This window comes from Halichoeres trimaculatus, unplaced genomic scaffold (genome assembly GCF_033239565.1).
Source record: "Halichoeres trimaculatus isolate MK-OKI-2021-1 unplaced genomic scaffold, fHalTri1.1 fHalTri1_scaffold_2, whole genome shotgun sequence".
In the NCBI taxonomy this organism is placed as follows: Eukaryota; Metazoa; Chordata; class Actinopteri; order Labriformes; family Labridae; genus Halichoeres; species Halichoeres trimaculatus.
The window spans coordinates 22,471,080-22,488,008 of NW_027437180.1; the positions used below are offsets into that span (position 1 = coordinate 22,471,080).

Consider the following 16,929-nt stretch of genomic DNA (forward strand, 5'->3'; position numbering starts at 1 on the left):
ATGTTTTTGTATCTTTAGGCTGCGGCCTCAGGGCGTGGCTCCAGCTTCAGTTTGATTGGTCGCTTTGGTGCCAATAGGCCATTGATGTCCAACTCAAAGGGAACCTGTCATAAAATTATACATAAGAATAAGAAGAACCATTGTCAACAAAGCATGAAGTGTGCCCTTTTATTTCAAATCTGCAAACAACAGGAAGTTTCAACAACAGCTAGTAACATTATGTAACAGTCGGATAGGTTATCAAGGCTTGTATGTTGTATAATCCTCAATATCACTATCAAACTGCTAATGAGTTGTATTTGTATCATTTAACTCATGGCCCATAAAAGAAGCAGTTCAAGCAGAGTAAAGTTGAACATCAGTGCTCTCACCTCGGTCTCCTTACACACAGAGAAGCTGTATCTCTGGAGGATCTCCACCACAGCCAGTTTCATCATCACCAGAGCAAATCGCATCCCAATGCAGTTCCTTGGCCCGGCCCCGAAAGGCATGTATGTGTATGGATCAATGGACTCTTTGTTTTCCTTGCTGAACCTGTGGGTATAAGCACAGACAAACACATAAATGATCAATAACAGAACAGAGGCACTCGCCTGTTAGGCCTCTCTGTGTCTGTGTGGGTCATACCTCTCAGGTTTGAATGCTTCAGGATCAGCCCATATCTCCGGGTCCCGGTGCAGAGGCCATGTAGGCACCATGACAACCATGCCTTTTGGAATCACAAGGCCATTTATCTCCAGAGATGCCTTTGCAACACGCTCCAGACGTGAGGCAATGGGGTACAATCGGAGGGACTCGTTGATGACACTGTCCAGGTAGTCCATCTGCATCATGGCCTGGTAATCCACAGGTGCCTGCACAAATACAGAGACACGACAGGGGAATCTTATTCACACTCAGTCCTGTTAATTCTACAAATCTTACGTAGATAGGAGTTTCAAAAGTACTGGGAGAAAGCTGTATTGTAGCTATAATAGAAGAACAATATTCTGCTGGGTTTTTTTCGCTGGGAAGGTTCAGAAGAATCTGGTCTGTGGTCTCAACAAGGCCTACTTTTTAGCTTAGCCTAGCACAACGGTCAGAGACACCAGACAAACAGCCAGGACAGCTTTGACAGTGACAAAATCTTCCACAGACAACTACTCTTTCTTTTATGATTTATAAATTAAGTGTTTTATCTTGTTTTGTTTTTTGTTGTTTTTTTGCAGATGGTGATTTTGATTATTATTTTTTTTAATTTATAAAGAGATTTTGTTTTCATATGAGTTAATTGCTTCTTTTTGTTTCCAGACTTGATCTAAAAAGAATAGAAAAAAAGGTTCTAAAAAGGTTAAAGTATCTACTTACTATTAAAGTCCACCGAGCTTATTAGTATTATTTTGCTCTTGTTCCCCTTTTTATGTTGAAGCTCAGTGCAGAACCCAAGTACAAAATAGTAGCCTGAGGCAAACTTTTGAACTGGTTAAAATTTCTCTATAGATACATGTCAAAGCTCTGCACACCTCAAGGAAACATTTTACTGTCAATAGTAAATGTACACTCACCCCACATCTCCTATGAGAGATGCACTTTTGTTTTCATTGTCAAACAAGTTGTTTGCTACCTTCAGCTCCTTGACAGACTAAAGTGTTTATCATATAAATAAATATGCCAACTTTAAAGCTGGATCTTACATATGATGTGAATATGATTTCCCCATCTTGTCATGCAGGTGCTGTAAAGAGGGTGAAGACCTCATAACAATTTGGATTTAGAAATCAAATTTTAACCTGGCGTGGCCTGAATTCTCTGTCCATAAGCCAATAAAAGAAACTATTTCAGACCTTCCAGCCACTTCAAACACTGTCCTCACCCAGCTACAGATGTACCTTGTTCGGGAAGGTGGAGTCAATCTCCTGTTGCAGTTTTTTCATTATGTGAGGGTTAGTTGCCAGGTTGTAAGCCAAAAAAGTAAGAGAGCTGCTGCTGGTTTCATAGCCAGCAAAGAGGAAAATCATTGCTTGAGAGAGGATCTCATGGTCGCTTAAACCTGGGGAGATAACAAGGATGCATTTTAAAAATCAGTCCACATTTTTTTCTGCATTTGTTTGTGTGTAATGCTGTTTGTTTTCGTATGTCTACCTTTCTCATGAACAGCTCCGCTGGGGTCATTGTCTGTCTGAGAGTCAATCATCAGCTGAAGGAAATCCACTCGATTCTAAAAATGAAAAACATTTATGAGGATCGCTTTCTATACATTTCTGATTCTACTGCTTTGTATGATTTGTACCTTGACAGTCATACCTTTTGCTTGGAGGTCTCCCGATTGGACTTGATTTTCTGCAGCGCAGCATAAAAAAAATCCGTCACAGATTTAGGGAAAAAGGAAAACTCCATCTTCTGAAATAGCGGACCCAAAAAGGGAAAGAAAGCTGGGACAAAGCAAAAAGCAAAAAATGAATGCACGACCTGCACACATTTCCAGAAAGTTACTCTGCACAGTTGTTTGTGTTAAAAAGCTGGCATAAGCATGAAATTAAAAATAGGTGTTTCTTTAAAGAGACAGAGAGTTCTGTACCAACGGCGAGGAAGAGAGGGTTCAAGAGGTCAAACTTAAGCATCTTCTTGATGTTGGTGACAAAGGGGTCTGAGGGGTTGTTGAGTGAGTCGATGTCTACGCTGAAGGCTGAGCTGGTGACTACATCCATACTGTAGGGTCCAAAGAAGCTAAAGAGCACACAACCACACAGATAAACTCATTATTGCAGTGACTCAATATTTTGTTTTTGAAGAGAATAGGTTGTTACGTATAGTGTACCCACTCCTTCAGATCTAGAGGCTCATCCTTGTCGGCTTTCTTTTTCATGCCGCTGATCAGGGTAGCACAGTGGCGCTTCATTATCCCAAACATCTGAGACACCCAGAGAGACAGATACAATTATATTTATGAATCGGTCCTTGAAAGTAAAAAATGCACCAAAATTATGCTCCTTTGAGGTCATGCAATTGAACCATATGAAAAAAACAAAGACAACACAAAGGTGGAAAAAAAATCTGCACATCATCAAATTACTACTTAAGTCTTTCCAAATGTGAGGAATTCTCTTCTGACCACAGTATGAAAACCTCACAGTAGATTCAATACATCAACAGCCGAGGCAGTACAGATTTATCTTTAGAGCTAATGCTGCTAAAAAGACAAGAGTAGAGTCTCTGAAGAGCACTGCACCTCCTTCAGTCTCCCTGAAGTGAAGGAAGGAGAGAGGACGCTACGGATCCTCTTCCACTGCTCATCCTCAGCGATAGACACAGCATCGTACAGGGGCCCGTTCAGATAGAAGTTCTACAACACAGTTAGGAAGTGAGTTTTCAGCATAAGTGTGGAAACCAAAATGAGTGAGTGAAAGTGATGTATGGAGAGAGTACCCACTCTGCGGTTGGTGAAGAGGGAGTAACACTCCTTCACCAGAACAGTCTTAATCATGGCAGGATCTGTGAGACACAGCACGGGCTGACGGCCATCAAAAATACTAAAAGTACAAAGTGAAGTACATTAAAACTCAAGGTTGAAAATGAACACCCAGTCACATAAATTTCTTTTCTAAAATGACTATAGTTTTTGAATACAGTCCTGTAACAAATGTGTTAACAAATGTGCAATGCTGGAATAACAATCAGACACACACTGTTAAACTTTCAGACTCACCCCCATGTTTTTCCATATTTCTTAAAGCATTCTGCATCAAAGTTCATAAATCCCTAGGCACAAGAATTAGAATATGCAATGATCATTATTTTTGCTGAACATAAGGTATGGATTAAAAGAATTCCATAACTTTACAACAAAATCATATTTGAAGGTTATGTTAGAGCTACAGAAGAGGACCAAGGCCGTTAAACTTTTTTTCTCTTTAATTTTAATCGAAATTTGAGATCAAAGTCAAAATTATGACTTCAATCTTAAAATTCTAATAAGTTAATCTGATTTCTACTTTTAGGGCTAGTTTACTGAGATTAGAGTCATAATTCTGTGATGTATTGATGTACCTTTCTGTAAGCCAGCATAGTGCCGAAAAAAGGGATCGGTTTGGGACCAGGGATGCCCATCCTCTTAAATATGCCATATGGCCACATTGCGTACCTGTGTGTGACAAAAAATAGATAATTAAAAAAAAAAAAAAAGTAGAAGGGAAAATATTTTACCAAACTCACACAGAAGCAAACACAGCCCAGCCGAATCACATATTTTTTGAGACTTACACATATAACAGAGTAATGAAGGCCACCAGGAGGGTCCATGTCTCAGCGGAGAAGTAGAGCAGGTAGCCCATGTCTTCAGGTTTCTTTCTTCTGTCTGCAGCAGCACTGGTCTCGCTGAAGCTCTAAATCAAGACCAAAGCTTTTATGTGATGCTGCCCAAACCTGTTGCGTGAGTGAAGGTAGTGTGTCGGAGGTGAACCAATGGCAGCAGGTTATGTCAGGTGAATCATTAACAGAAAGGGATCAAGAGGCATTTATGACTATCATGTTTTATTAGTTCAATCATCTGTGACTCTGCGTTTCTTGCAATCTGGATTATTTTATGGCTAGTCTTATGAAAGAGGAGCCCACACAAATAGGAAACAAAGGTCATGCAAATCTTTTAGTAATATTTCATAAGTACTTTGTCATAATTTTTTTTTGTTTTGTTTTGTTTTAAAGTAGCATCAATTTTGTATGTGTGTTTTAGCTTCTAACAGTGATGAGTGTTATTTCCCTTTGCTCATTTTTTTTTACACCTTCTTTTGTGGCTTGTGTCCAGTCTGTGGTTTCAAATTGCTTTGTGTAAACACATTTCTTTGTAATCTGCGATCAGTTTGCTCAATCACATGTCCATGCTCAGGCTCAGATGTAAGGGTGGTGCTGTGGTGCTGTTGTTTAGCCAGGATCCTCAGAATGAGGCGAGAGTGCACACTTGTTGCATAACATATTGAGAATAGGCCCTACCCCCTGAAAGTGGAACTGCAGAGACCATTTCGGAGCAAAAACAAGATTGGCTCAACTTGGCTGGGACAAAAGAGAATCATGGGATATCTGTTTATTTTCTCCTTGGAAACATGGATCCTTTTGATAACATTCATCTGCTTGTTTGTCATGTAAGTATAAGTTACCAATTTGATGAAATTAACTGTTCTTTGGGTGAAATTTGTCGCTCAAGCATTCTTCTTTTATTACCTCTGGAGGTCATCTTGACTGACTGTAAAGCAAAGCTTAATGCTTTTCTATTCTTCACAGGTATGGATACTCCAGTTATGGAATATTTGAAAAGTTGGGGATCCCAGGGTTGAAACCTTATATGTACTTGGGCTCAGTTTGCAGACTCAACAAAGTGTGTACATTTTTATCCACATGTTTTGTCATTTGAGTCATGGTATAAAATACTAAAACACATGTTTGAGTATGTTTCTAGGTCTACTACGTTGATGATGCAGAAAGTGCAAAAGCGTTTGGAAGAATATGGGGGTAAGTCTACACAGCATCTTAAAGAGTAATATAAGGAGTGCATAGTGGTTTGAGAAATAGTGAGGTTGACCCTTGAACCTCCCACTTGGAGGCTCATGTCAGTACTAAGGTTAACATAAGGGGATGTAATATGTTATTTCTCATATTATAAATGATCACTTCTTTTATAGTTTATTTTGATAATAATTCTTGATCAAATCTACTTGACCCTATCAGGGAGACTTACAGGAGATTGATGGATAATAAAATATAATTTAAGGGATATTTTTGTACTTATATGTTACACTAAAATGTACATGTGTGTTTGTGTAAATGTTTAGCATGTATGAGCTAAAGAAACCCATGCTGGCTGTGATGGACCCTAGCATGGTGAAAACCATCCTGGTGAAGGAGTGCTTTACATACTTTACCAACAGACGGGTAAGACTAATAAGAGAAAAAAAAAAAGAATTACATGAGAAACAGAGTATATATAAGGTGTTTTCGCACCTGTCATTTTTTTATTTTGGTTTTATTTCTATTTATTTTTGCCAGGCAACAGTTTTATTCTAGCATAAATATCTGTTTAGATTGGATGATTATTGTTCTACTGAAAGGCTATTTTATGTATATAATAGATCTTATTGTCTTACTTCTGTATCAAACGTGAAGCAGATCTGCAGCAATATATATATATATATATATATATATATATATATATATATATATATATATATATATATATATATAGAGGTGTTTGAACCAGGCTGTGATTATATTTTGTTTAGCAGTAAAGATTAGCTTTTTGGGCTCTGTGTGGTTTCCAGTTCTTCTGCAGCCAGCCTCAAGCTGACTATCAAAGCTCCTAGCTTTCAGCAGTTCCACATCAGCTTCAGAGACCACGTTACCTCTTGATACACACACGTTTCACAGGAAATTGCTTAAGAGTGAGAAAAAGGGAGAGAACAGTGCAGGGAATGACAGGGGGCTGAGACAAGGTCCATAGACTTGCCTTTGGATCATACCATTTCACAGTTGGGCTAAACTGGTTCCTCATCACTAAAATGACCCTTAACCCATCTCAGAGAGCCAAAGGGGGACTAAAAAAGTCATATAGTGCAGAAGGTTCAAGAGTCTATGTACTGGAGCAGACAACATGTGTGTGTTACAATAAACACATAAACACACACTGGCTGACAACTATGTCTCCTCAGAACTTGCGTCTGAATGGAGAACTCTATGACTCAGTGTCTATTTCTGAGGATGATGACTGGAGACGGCTTAGGAACATCCTCTCTCCTTATTTCACCTCTGGACGACTAAAGGAAGTATGCATTCCCAAAGATCTGGTTTTATTAACTCAAACTTGGCCGGGTGGTTATACAGTCATTTTCATCTTTCATGTTTGTTTGTTAATTTGTTTTTGTCTTTGTCTAAGATCTGTGGCATCATGAAGCATCATTCCAACAGGCTAATTGCCAGCCTGCAGCCCAAGGCACAAAATGAAGAAGTTATAGGTATAAAGGAGTGAGTAACACATTTTTATAAATGTTCTATAAACATACCTTAATTTGTTTGACAAAATGAAAGTCAGCCCTTTTTTTTCTACTCTCACCAAGTATCTGAGCTTTCTATCAACAGAACGACAAACAATGATACATGTGGGATGGGAGGTGTAGGCAAACACTATCTTTAGATGGAGGCTGGGAGTTGGTTTTAATTTGTACTAAGCTAATCCAAGCTAAACTTAAGATAAGCTATGACTTTCTTCTGCCTTCAAATTGCCCTATTTGTAAATATTACTAAATACTTTTTGTCTATTTTTAATATTTTATTGTTAGCATTCATTGAGCACAGCGAAGAAAGAAAATCTTGTACAGAGGAACATGCTTTTTTTGCAGTGCACATGACAATTAACACTTTTAATCTTGAATTTCCGGAGATGGCTTCTTATAAATGTACAGACATAAAAGATGCCGAAGTCTAAATATGTATTTTATTTCAGATTATTATATCTATGAGTGAGACAGGGTAAGAGTGCAGTGCAGACTTTTAATGTAATCCTGATCCTGATGCTGTGGGAAATGTTCAGCTAAAGACTGTACTCTTGCTGATTGGACCTGATTAGGATTTAAGGAGGAAGTGTGACTATGTTTGTCAGTTTAATTTGAGTGCATTTATTTTATGTGTGGTTTGTACTGAAATAGCATTATTATTGTTTCTATGGAAAACTGGAATCCTTATTGTTGAAGGAAATACTTTGTTCACCGTTGAATTTTCTTTCTTTTTTTTTTTTTTTTCTTTCTTTCTTTCTTTCTTTCTTTCTTTCTTTCTTTCTTTCTTTCTTTCTTTCTTTTTCTTTTTTTTTTTTTTTTTTTGGGGGGGGGGGGGGGGGGTGTCAATGTGACAAATTCTGAGTTTTGTTGAAATTAGTCTTTTCAGAGATATCAGGTTTTACTGTCAATAAGGCTGCAAGACAATTTTTTTAAATGTTGAGATTTTCCTTTTCAAGTTTTGATAAGATTATTGTGTTTTTTTTTTTGTTTTTTTTTTTTTTTTTAGCTTTTTTTAATTATTTGACCAAACTTTTAAAAATATGTTGCATCAGCAGATCTGTCCTATCTGATATTAGATTGAGTCATGTTTGACAAATCTGAAACCAAAACTCTCCAGTTTCATCTCTGCCTTATGACATCATTACCTACATGATTTAAGTAGCCATGTTGCGCTTTCAGCTGTATGAAATGTAGTTAAAAACTTGGGGATTGACTAATCTTAGACCCCCAAAATTATTTTGTAAAATATCTGTAACTGAAATTTGTTTTATTTCTATTTGTGCTGCCGTCTTGGCCAGGTCAGTCTTGAAAAAGAGGTTTTAAATCTCAATGAGTTTTTTTACCTGGTTAAATAAAGGATATTATTATTATTATTATTATTATTATTATTATTATTATTATTATTATTATTATTATTGTTAAATATGAAAAAAAAATGTCAGTGAAATATGGGGCTGCTTCACATTTTCAAATGCTCCTGTTTTCACACTACAGCCCATGGATGACACAGGTGTCCGTGACTCATAGCGTGTGTGTTTTCCAGCTTCTTTGGAGCCTACAGTCTGGATGTCATGGCCAGCTGCACACTCGGTGTGGATTTGGACATCATCAACAAACCCTCGAGTCCCATCATCACACATGCCACAAAGATGTTCAAAGTCTCTATTCCACTGTTCATGTTCCAAGGTACGCCACAACTCCCTCCACATCACATCTTTTACCTTTTTTATACAGAGACCATCCATGCTTTCTGACTCAATTTTGAGACACTAACCACCTTTCATTTCTCAGGGTGTTTTCCATTTGTTGTACCTCTATTGGAGCTGATGGGTTTCTCAGTTTTCTCCATCTCTTCTGTTAATTTCTTTACAAAGTTTGTGGAGAAGATCAGAGCAGATCGCAGCATGGCCTCACAAAAGGTCAGGACAAAATATTTCAGGGTGGGAAATTGTGGAATGGTTTTTATGCTTTTATATAATGTTGAAATGAAGTCCACTAATGTTTTATGTTTTTTAAACATTTGAAGACCATCTCTCTGCACTGGCTTTTGTTTTCTTGAGCTTTTCATCGTATCAACTGACCTTAACTTAAATCTGTTTCATATGAGCTTTGAGACTCAACTTCTAAGCCAACATGTATTTGTTGTCCTTAAAGAGTGCAGAAAACTTAAAATCTGAACTGCACTTCAGTGACAAAGAGATATATTTTCTCAAATTGACTTGACAAAGAAAAACTTTTACTACATGTGCAGCAGATGATCAAATGTGAGAATGTACTGACTCATTTACTTCTTTTCAGACAGCAAATGATATGCTTCAAAATTTGATCGACACCCAGTCTGATGATAAATCCAAGGAGAATAAAAGTAACGTGTACATGGCACACTCTTACAGAAGCACAAATGTACATTCATGAATTCACACCTAAAGCCTCCTGTAATATACCCTCTGTGTATCCTGTCTGCTCAACAGGTATGTCGGATCATGAGATCATTTCTCAAGTCACCATGTTTGTGTTTGCTGGGTATGAGACAAGTGCCACCACTCTTTGCTTCCTTGCTTACACTTTGGCGAAAAACCCTGAAGTAATGAAACGTTTGCAGCAGGAAATAGATGCCACCTTCCCTGATAAGGTTTTAATCTGCTTATTGCATTGTGTATATATAACTGATTGTTTTTATAAACTATTTTTGAATATCTATATCAATTTTAATCAACAAATGATGATCTACCAACATTTTGTAGGGCCCAGTCCAGTATGAAGCTCTGATGCAGATGGAGTATTTGGACTGTGTGGTTAATGAGTGCCTGAGGTAATGAGCATCTCTTTCTGATAGTTTACAGGACTGGCTGGAGAACATTTTGGTGCTTAAGACAAGAGTTGTCTGCAGTTTTTTCTTACAAATATCAAAGTGTAAGCTGTCTGTCCAGTGTAATTTGAAAAGCTCAGGGTGTGATCGTTAAAATCATTTGAAAACAAATAAAAAGGTGAAGTTTTATTTGTAACAGAGAGGCTTTGGCACTTCAGTCTTTCAATGTAAACCAACCATGTTGAAGTAATTTCTAAGTTTAATATTCCACTATGAAGCCTCTATAGTAGTTTTGCTGTTTAGACATTATTCTAAGGCTTAATGCAGATACTACAGTGAATAAAGTGGAAAACAGGTTAGAGACAGTTGAGTAATGGGTGAGGCGAAGTGCTGCAGATAATATTTAAACTGGAGAGCAATCAGAATCAGACATATCTCATTAATCCTGGGTGAGAATCTGGTACTACAATTGCTCTACACAGCTACAACCTCTATCCAAGTATTAGTATTAGCCTCTTCCTGTTACAGAAGATTTCAGGTACTGTCTCTTTAAGGATTTCATCTCTTTAAGTCAACCAATTATTTATTTTGCCAGCTCTTAAAAGCTCTTCACTCGTCGTGGAAAATTTTGGGGCAATGAACCGCGATATTCCCAAATTTTTTGTGATTGCTGACATTTCTGACAGCATGAGCGTCTTAATCCCTGAGGGCTTTGACCTGATGCTCTCATGCATTGACAGCTTCATCTGAACATTTTACTTAGTTTTGCAGGGAAAAGCCCGGGTAAACTAGGGAGAAAAAAATGACCAGTTGCATTCACACATACCTGAAAATATTACAGGAGTGTAGTTTTTATATGAATATTACACAAGAGTAATTTGTTGATGTTAACTTGCTGGCGATAAAAAAAAAATCAGTTTCAAAGCAAAACCTGTCGTTCATGTATGTTGGAGTGATTGCATGTTAAGTGCAGTGAAGAAATACATAAATATTTACTTTCATTCCATCAAAAGGCTTTACCCTCCAGCTGCTCGTCTGGAAAGAGTAGCTAAGGAAACTGTTATGGTCAATGGAGTCACGATCCCAAAGAACATGCTTGTCATGGTTCCAGTCTACGCTCTGCACCGCGACCCTGAGTTTTGGCCAGAGCCTGAGGAGTTCAGACCTGACAGGTAGCTGCTACAGAGTTCACATACTATATGCTCTTATCCTTCCATCCTGCACATCATTGTAGTTCGGAGATCTTGAGAAAATATTTCAAGCCTTGATGTGATCATTTTAAACTTCCTGTGTCATTGCTTTGTTGATCAAGATTCAGTAAGGACAACAAGCAGAACATACAGCCATACACTTACTTGCCATTTGGAGCTGGCCCGAGGAACTGTATTGGGATGCGAATGGCTCTGATGATGGTCAAACTGGCTTTGGTGGAAGTTTTGCAGATCTACAGCTTTTCAGTCTGCGACGAAACAGAGGTTTTTATAATCTAATATCATTGAAGCTACATTAAAGAAAACAGCCTCTCACACTGTGAACTTTAACGTTTTCCAGATTCCTTTGAAGATGTCTGGAGAAGGCCTTCTTGGACCCCTCAATCCAATCAGACTGAAGGTGGTGACACGTTCAAACCAGTGAACCTGGAGATCAGTCCAAGTGCTGCATTTCTCAAGGTTGAAGAGTCATCCAAATTTGTAATTTAAGTAATTGAAAAACCCTCTCCTGGCACACTGCTGTCAAATTTCATACACACAAGGAGTTTATAGACTGTTTGTTCCAGCCCAGTGATCTGATTGAACAAGAGCCATTTTATGAGCCTGTTCTTATCTTGTCCTGATGTTTGGACTTTTAATTCATATAACATGTTTGTCGAAAGCATCTTGAGGAAACAAATCTTGTGATTTGGCTCTGTATACTGCTTTACAGCGTAACAACACTGTGTTCGTTTCACTCTAAGCTACTTCAGTATTTTTGTAATATGTCACAGCAGACTCTAATATCACTGCCTGCATTATGAAGTGAAATATACGTATATATTTTTACATTTATACGCTCTGTGCTACACTGTGTTGCATGAAAAGTGCTTTGCAGATAAAGTCTGATTAACTGAGTTGCATTAGAGTGGCTGATCTGTTGAAATACACACCTACATGGAAGCTATATTACAATCAAGAGATTTCCAAGTCACTACTGGGCTAATATGCAGTACAACAGAATGATCTCAAGTTTGTTTTTGCTTAAGTCTACATCAAACTGGAAATATAGATCTTGAATGACTTAAAGTTTTTGTAATATTACTACACATCCACTGCTGGTACCTAATAAACAGAGCATGATGTTGATGTTTCCCTCTGGGTTTTTTGTGATGATCTTGGAAGACTTACCAAGATGCGCAGATCATTTTATCTTAGTCATCTATAGCTTCTTCTGCACTTAAATGCTTACATTGAAGGATTCTACTGTTTTGGTCTATTCTAGCCTTTTCATAGATGAAGACAGAAGTATAATTCTGAGTAGCAGGCAATGTGTACTCATTTTTACTGTGAATTATAGATACATGTATTATAAAAAAAATCCCTTTTATCACAGAAAAAACACTTGATGCAAAGTAAATAAACACGTATATCATTTCAGCAATGACTTAGACATATGATGTGATTTACTCTGTTTCAGCTAACTGCATCACAAAATAAAAAAGCTTGTGCCTATCGAGTGTGGTTCCTGCAAAATATGGAACAGATAATTTACTTTACTGTTAACACTGTAAATGATTTGGATTAGATTGCTTTGTATCTTTTATTGGTTTACTGGGTATTTTGATTACATCTTTTAAGTTGCATATCTTTAATACCTTCGCCAAGGAGGTTATGTTTTTGGGGAGAGTTTGTCTGTGAACAACATAACTCAAAAAGTAACAAATGGATCTGGATGAAATTTTCAGGAAATGTTCAAAATAGGAAAAGGAAGAAATGATTGAATTTCGGAGGTGATCTGGATCACCGTCTGGATCTGGGATTTTTTTAAAGGATTCTTTATCATTGTGAGGTAGGGCCATTTTCACCATATGTGTCTTTAACCTACGATAAATGGTCGGATTGATTTGCAAAACAATACAAGACAAGGTCACAATAATTTCTGATAGATGTAACAGTACGATCCAGATCCTGGCAATATTCTGGGAACTAAGATTCGATATGAAATATTTACTGGGTCATCATTACTACTTTATCACTGTCAGGAAACAAATTATCGTACAAACCTGCAACTAACACCAAATTGTAGCAGACAGTCTGTTGAAAGGGAGTATAACATTAAAGTAGGACTAAAGTGTTGCGTGACAATTACAATATGCTTGGTGGAGGTCTGTGCTCTCTGAGTACTTTCTAGTTGTCTCTTTGGTTCAAAGCATATAAGATTGACGGGTTCAGTTCAGGTCTGCTGAGCAAATCTGACATGCTGACAACAAAAAAATGGGTTTAAATATTTATCAAAATATAAATTTGTCAATAAATAAATAAACAATACTGATAACTGAAAAAAATATCTTTAAAAGGTCATTTCAATCCGTGCTGTTGTAGCAGCTAAACAGAGCTACATCTGTCTGTAACTGTGATCATTCTTCAGAAAACAGTGAGGATGTCATTTATCTGAAGACCAAACAGCTCATGAGAATTTTTTGGCATTGAATAGACCTTTCTTTAAGTTAAAGAACAGCTGTATAAGCAGAAGAGATTCATGACAATCACACCGACCAAAATGCAACATTGTGCTTGTTAAAACAACTCACTTCCGCCGGGACTTTGGAAAGTCTGATGCACACGTTGTGTCATAGGGGTGTAAAAGCTTCTGGTTTGTTGTAAGCTGTGCTGACCCAAATGAACAGTTAAAGAAATATAATCCAGGAAAACACTCCAGTTTTCAAAGTACTGAAACATACCAATCACATTTTAGAGTTTTCTCTGACTCCACATGTGGAAGTATAATCACAGGTGGCATGGCACAGACATATTAGTCTGTGTGACATATTAGTCACATGTTTGTAGGTGTGTTAATTCAGGTTAGAAGGTATCTCAAGCTGCTACAAAGGCAAAGTTCACTGTGATTTGTGGTTGTTGCTGTAGTTGCATAACACTGATCTACTTTTAAGAAGCAGAGCCAAATCCAGGACAAACTTTGACATCATTACTACATCACTTTTAGGAGACTTAAACTTTGGATATCTGATAAGATTTTTTTCAGTGAGAGGAAATCAGGTGTATTTAGGTCAACTTTTAAAAATGAAAGACGCAATAATCAGTCATTCAGAATTAACACATTATAACACAGTCACAGATGTGGATAAAATCAGATCCAAAATGTCTTCATATGAAATCTGTTTAATGTTTGAGGAACACTTTAAGAAAAGTTTTTGGGAAAGAGGTAAAGCAAAGTCACAATGAGGTGTTCTTAGGTATAAAAAGAGGCACGAAAATCTCTCTCCCAGTTTTTATCTTTTTGCTCCTTTTTCCTCCTCTCCTCTTTCCTCTGTCCTTTCCCTTCTCCCCCCTTCCTCTTCTGAAACGGTGCTTTCACAGCATCATGATCCTTGGCTTGAAAGTGAGTAACTTTGGCTCTTTTTGTCTCTCCATACCCGAGGCCTTTCTGGTCTCTCTTCAGCACAGTTGGCACTGGTTGTTTAGTCCCCTCTCCCTCAGGCCCTAGTCCCGTCCCTGGTTTCCAGCCGCTCCGAACCATCATCTTGTAGCTGTTGCTGGAGGGGGGGAGGCAGTAATAGGGAGTGGGTGAGGGACGCCGTAGACTGAACTGATGAAGTGTCGAGGAGAGATGTGATGACAGAGTGCTGCTATATTCACTGCAACACACGGCGCACCACTGGGGCTGAGGGGTACTGCCAACAAACAGAAGAGGAGGTAACATTAGAAAGAGGACAAGGATAAAGGACCAGTTCACAGTTTTTTCTAATTCAGTGAAAAATCCAGGGTGTGAAATGGGATTGTAATCAGTTTCACCAAATTATTACTTTGGAAATCAATCTGTCATGTTGCACTAGAGCTGACTGCTGAATTCTACACCCAGAATTCTTTGGTTCTCCCCAGTTAGAATAAGAGTTGCAGTAATCATTTGATAACACTAAACAACCTCAGAGCTGATGCCACAACATCCTGCACTGCACTTAAAAAACTATTATACTGAACTTTAACCTGTTACTTCCACCATTCTAATGGAGCGGCTGTATTTGCAAGCAAAGTATTTTGATTTGGCCTCACTGTCAAACTGAGCTGAGGTCCAGAACTGGGTTGGAGAATCTGCTGTTTGACTAAAATTCTAAATAAATTTGATGCAGTATGCTTACCTGCTGTCAGGTTGTGTTTCTCTCTGCATTCTCCTCCCATAGTTCTCCAACTCCTCCAACACATCACTGTGGCCCGCTGAGGGGGAAAGAGCAGAAATCAACGATCCAATGTTTACATCACATGACATACACTCTGTTGTGAATAGCAGTTGCATGGTTTTACCTTCCAGTGCCAGATCTTTAGCATCCCTGCCCTGAGTGTCAACCACTCCAACCCATGCAGCTCCACATTGTAGCAGCAGCCTCACGACAGCTCTTTGCCCCGACCAGCTTGCACACATCATCGCAGTCCAGAAGAAAGTATCCTGTAGGTTGAGAATGAGAGTTTAAAGCAAAACATATAAATAAAGCACTTTTTTGCCTTTAGAACAATATGGGAGGTTCAAAAACACTTCACCTGGAAGTTGATGTCAGCCCCCTTTGAGAGCAGATCTTTGAGGCTTGAGATGTCCCCCTCGTGGGCACAGCGCAGTAGCCTGAGCCCTAGGAGCTCCATGGACCTTTCTGAGAGAGCCGGGGCTCTTCCTGGGTTTCCCTCACTGTCACCGTTGTCCCCTCTTTGAACCACAGAGTCAGTTTGACGCCGCTGCCTCTCAGAAGCCCTGACCTTCCTCTGATGCTCTCCGCGAGTTTCTTTCTTGCTGCTTGAACTTGTTGATGCATCTTTATCTTTGTTGACTTTCGTTAAGTTTTCGTAGAACTGCCTCACGTCCTCCCCTTGGAGTGCGCTGGCTGTTTTAGAGGTGGATGGCTCGTTTGATTCAATGCTGAAAACATCTTGTCCACTTGCACGAGTAAATCCTAATACAGCCATAATTAATTACAGTAGCTGCAGCTTCGAGCCGACAAGTCGATGAAAAATATAATCCCAACACGCTTTGCTCACATTTCTCGCTTGTCTGGCTCACTTTAATTATCCTAGAGGTCAAAGTAATTCCGATTCATAATTTAGCTTCACGACAAGCTTATGTTGAACGGCTAGGCTAAGTGTGAGCTAGGTATGTTACTTAGCAGAAGAAGAGGTTAGCAGAAAGAGCCATATTTAGGCATTTGTTAATTTAGACACATCCCAAAATATTTAATACGACTAAGTTACCTAGGTCGGTTAAAAACACCATCCAGGTGACGACAGTAAAGTACTCCAAAATAATAAGCGATTAATTTGTGAAAGACTCAACGACCGACTGACCTGCTAGCTAACGTTTACTTTAGTTTCTTCTTCTGCTTGTAAACAGTATCATTTATGACGTCTACTATACAACTAACAGTTAGCACTGCCGCCTGTCGGTGAGGTTTTGCATTGCGTATCTCTCTGTTAAATTTAGTTTGCATGTGCGTGTGCGTGTGTGTGTGCGTGTGTGTGTGTGTGTGTGTGTGTGTGTATGTATATATATATATATATATATATATATATATATATATATATATATATATATATATATATATATATATATATATATATATATATATATATTCCTGTGAAGCAATGTGGTGCAAAAATGCTTCGTGATGTTAAATATATATAATATTATGAATATTATACTTAATCTCACAAATTGATCTTGTTTGACTGGCTATTAGTGTTTTGCTCTTCTGATTTCAACAGTTTTTAGAACCTCAATGCTTTGGTTTAAGCAGCACCTCTGCACATAATAAAAGTGTTATTGCATTTGCTAATCTCGTGAGTTTCATACAGTATTTGATAAATAATGAAATGAGGGAAGAATTTCCCAATATTTCCGGAAATATCTTTA

At 38.1% G+C, this 16,929-nt stretch overlaps 3 protein-coding genes across 3 annotated transcripts; 1 reads left to right on the top strand and 2 right to left on the bottom strand.

Moving 5' to 3' along the window:
* Positions 1 to 14: 14 nt before the first annotated feature.
* LOC141800796 (cytochrome P450 3A40-like) lies at positions 15 to 4,310 on the bottom strand. Its single transcript, XM_074683594.1, has 13 exons — positions 4,240 to 4,310; positions 4,027 to 4,120; positions 3,686 to 3,738; positions 3,410 to 3,509; positions 3,209 to 3,322; positions 2,802 to 2,890; positions 2,558 to 2,706; positions 2,284 to 2,411; positions 2,085 to 2,197; positions 1,869 to 2,046; positions 628 to 854; positions 372 to 534; positions 15 to 104 (listed from the first exon to the last, which is right to left on the bottom strand). Exons 1-13 carry the CDS (start codon positions 4,308 to 4,310, stop codon positions 15 to 17), a joined length of 1,569 nt encoding a protein of 522 aa, XP_074539695.1.
* LOC141800782 (cytochrome P450 3A30-like) lies at positions 1,298 to 12,509 on the top strand. Its single transcript, XM_074683567.1, has 14 exons — positions 1,298 to 5,114; positions 5,254 to 5,347; positions 5,429 to 5,481; positions 5,802 to 5,901; positions 6,675 to 6,788; positions 6,899 to 6,987; positions 8,560 to 8,702; positions 8,808 to 8,935; positions 9,315 to 9,381; positions 9,488 to 9,648; positions 9,761 to 9,828; positions 10,839 to 10,997; positions 11,138 to 11,300; positions 11,377 to 12,509. Exons 1-14 carry the CDS (start codon positions 5,044 to 5,046, stop codon positions 11,458 to 11,460), a joined length of 1,494 nt encoding a protein of 497 aa, XP_074539668.1. The 5' UTR covers positions 1,298 to 5,043; the 3' UTR covers positions 11,461 to 12,509.
* Positions 12,501 to 16,388, bottom strand: gpank1 (G patch domain and ankyrin repeats 1). The gene is made up of 4 exons (XM_074683580.1): positions 15,573 to 16,388; positions 15,339 to 15,480; positions 15,176 to 15,251; positions 12,501 to 14,710 (listed from the first exon to the last, which is right to left on the bottom strand). The coding sequence occupies exons 1-4, from the start codon at positions 15,987 to 15,989 to the stop codon at positions 14,269 to 14,271; spliced, it is 1,077 nt and encodes a 358-aa protein (XP_074539681.1). The 5' UTR covers positions 15,990 to 16,388; the 3' UTR covers positions 12,501 to 14,268.
* Positions 16,389 to 16,929: the final 541 nt, after the last annotated feature.

Excerpts from the sequence above, each read along its gene's own strand:
- LOC141800796 (XM_074683594.1), bottom strand. The coding sequence starts at position 4,310 with ATGGGCTACCTGCTCTACTTCTCCGCTGAGACATGGACCCTCCTGGTG. Across the intron at positions 4,121-4,239 it reads TTCATTACTCTGTTATATGT|GTACGCAATGTGGCCATATG; the intron begins GTAAGTCTCAAA and ends TGTCACACACAG. Across the intron at positions 3,323-3,409 it reads CCCTCTTCACCAACCGCAGA|AACTTCTATCTGAACGGGCC; the intron begins GTGGGTACTCTC and ends ACTGTGTTGTAG.
- LOC141800782 (XM_074683567.1), top strand. The coding sequence starts at position 5,044 with ATGGGATATCTGTTTATTTTCTCCTTGGAAACATGGATCCTTTTGATA. Across the intron at positions 5,348-5,428 it reads CAGTTTGCAGACTCAACAAA|GTCTACTACGTTGATGATGC; the intron begins GTGTGTACATTT and ends GTATGTTTCTAG. Across the intron at positions 10,998-11,137 it reads GAGGAGTTCAGACCTGACAG|ATTCAGTAAGGACAACAAGC; the intron begins GTAGCTGCTACA and ends TTGTTGATCAAG.
- gpank1 (XM_074683580.1), bottom strand. The coding sequence starts at position 15,989 with ATGGCTGTATTAGGATTTACTCGTGCAAGTGGACAAGATGTTTTCAGC. Across the intron at positions 15,481-15,572 it reads GGGCTGACATCAACTTCCAG|GATACTTTCTTCTGGACTGC; the intron begins GTGAAGTGTTTT and ends CTCAACCTACAG. Across the intron at positions 15,252-15,338 it reads TAAAGATCTGGCACTGGAAG|CGGGCCACAGTGATGTGTTG; the intron begins GTAAAACCATGC and ends TTTCCCCCTCAG.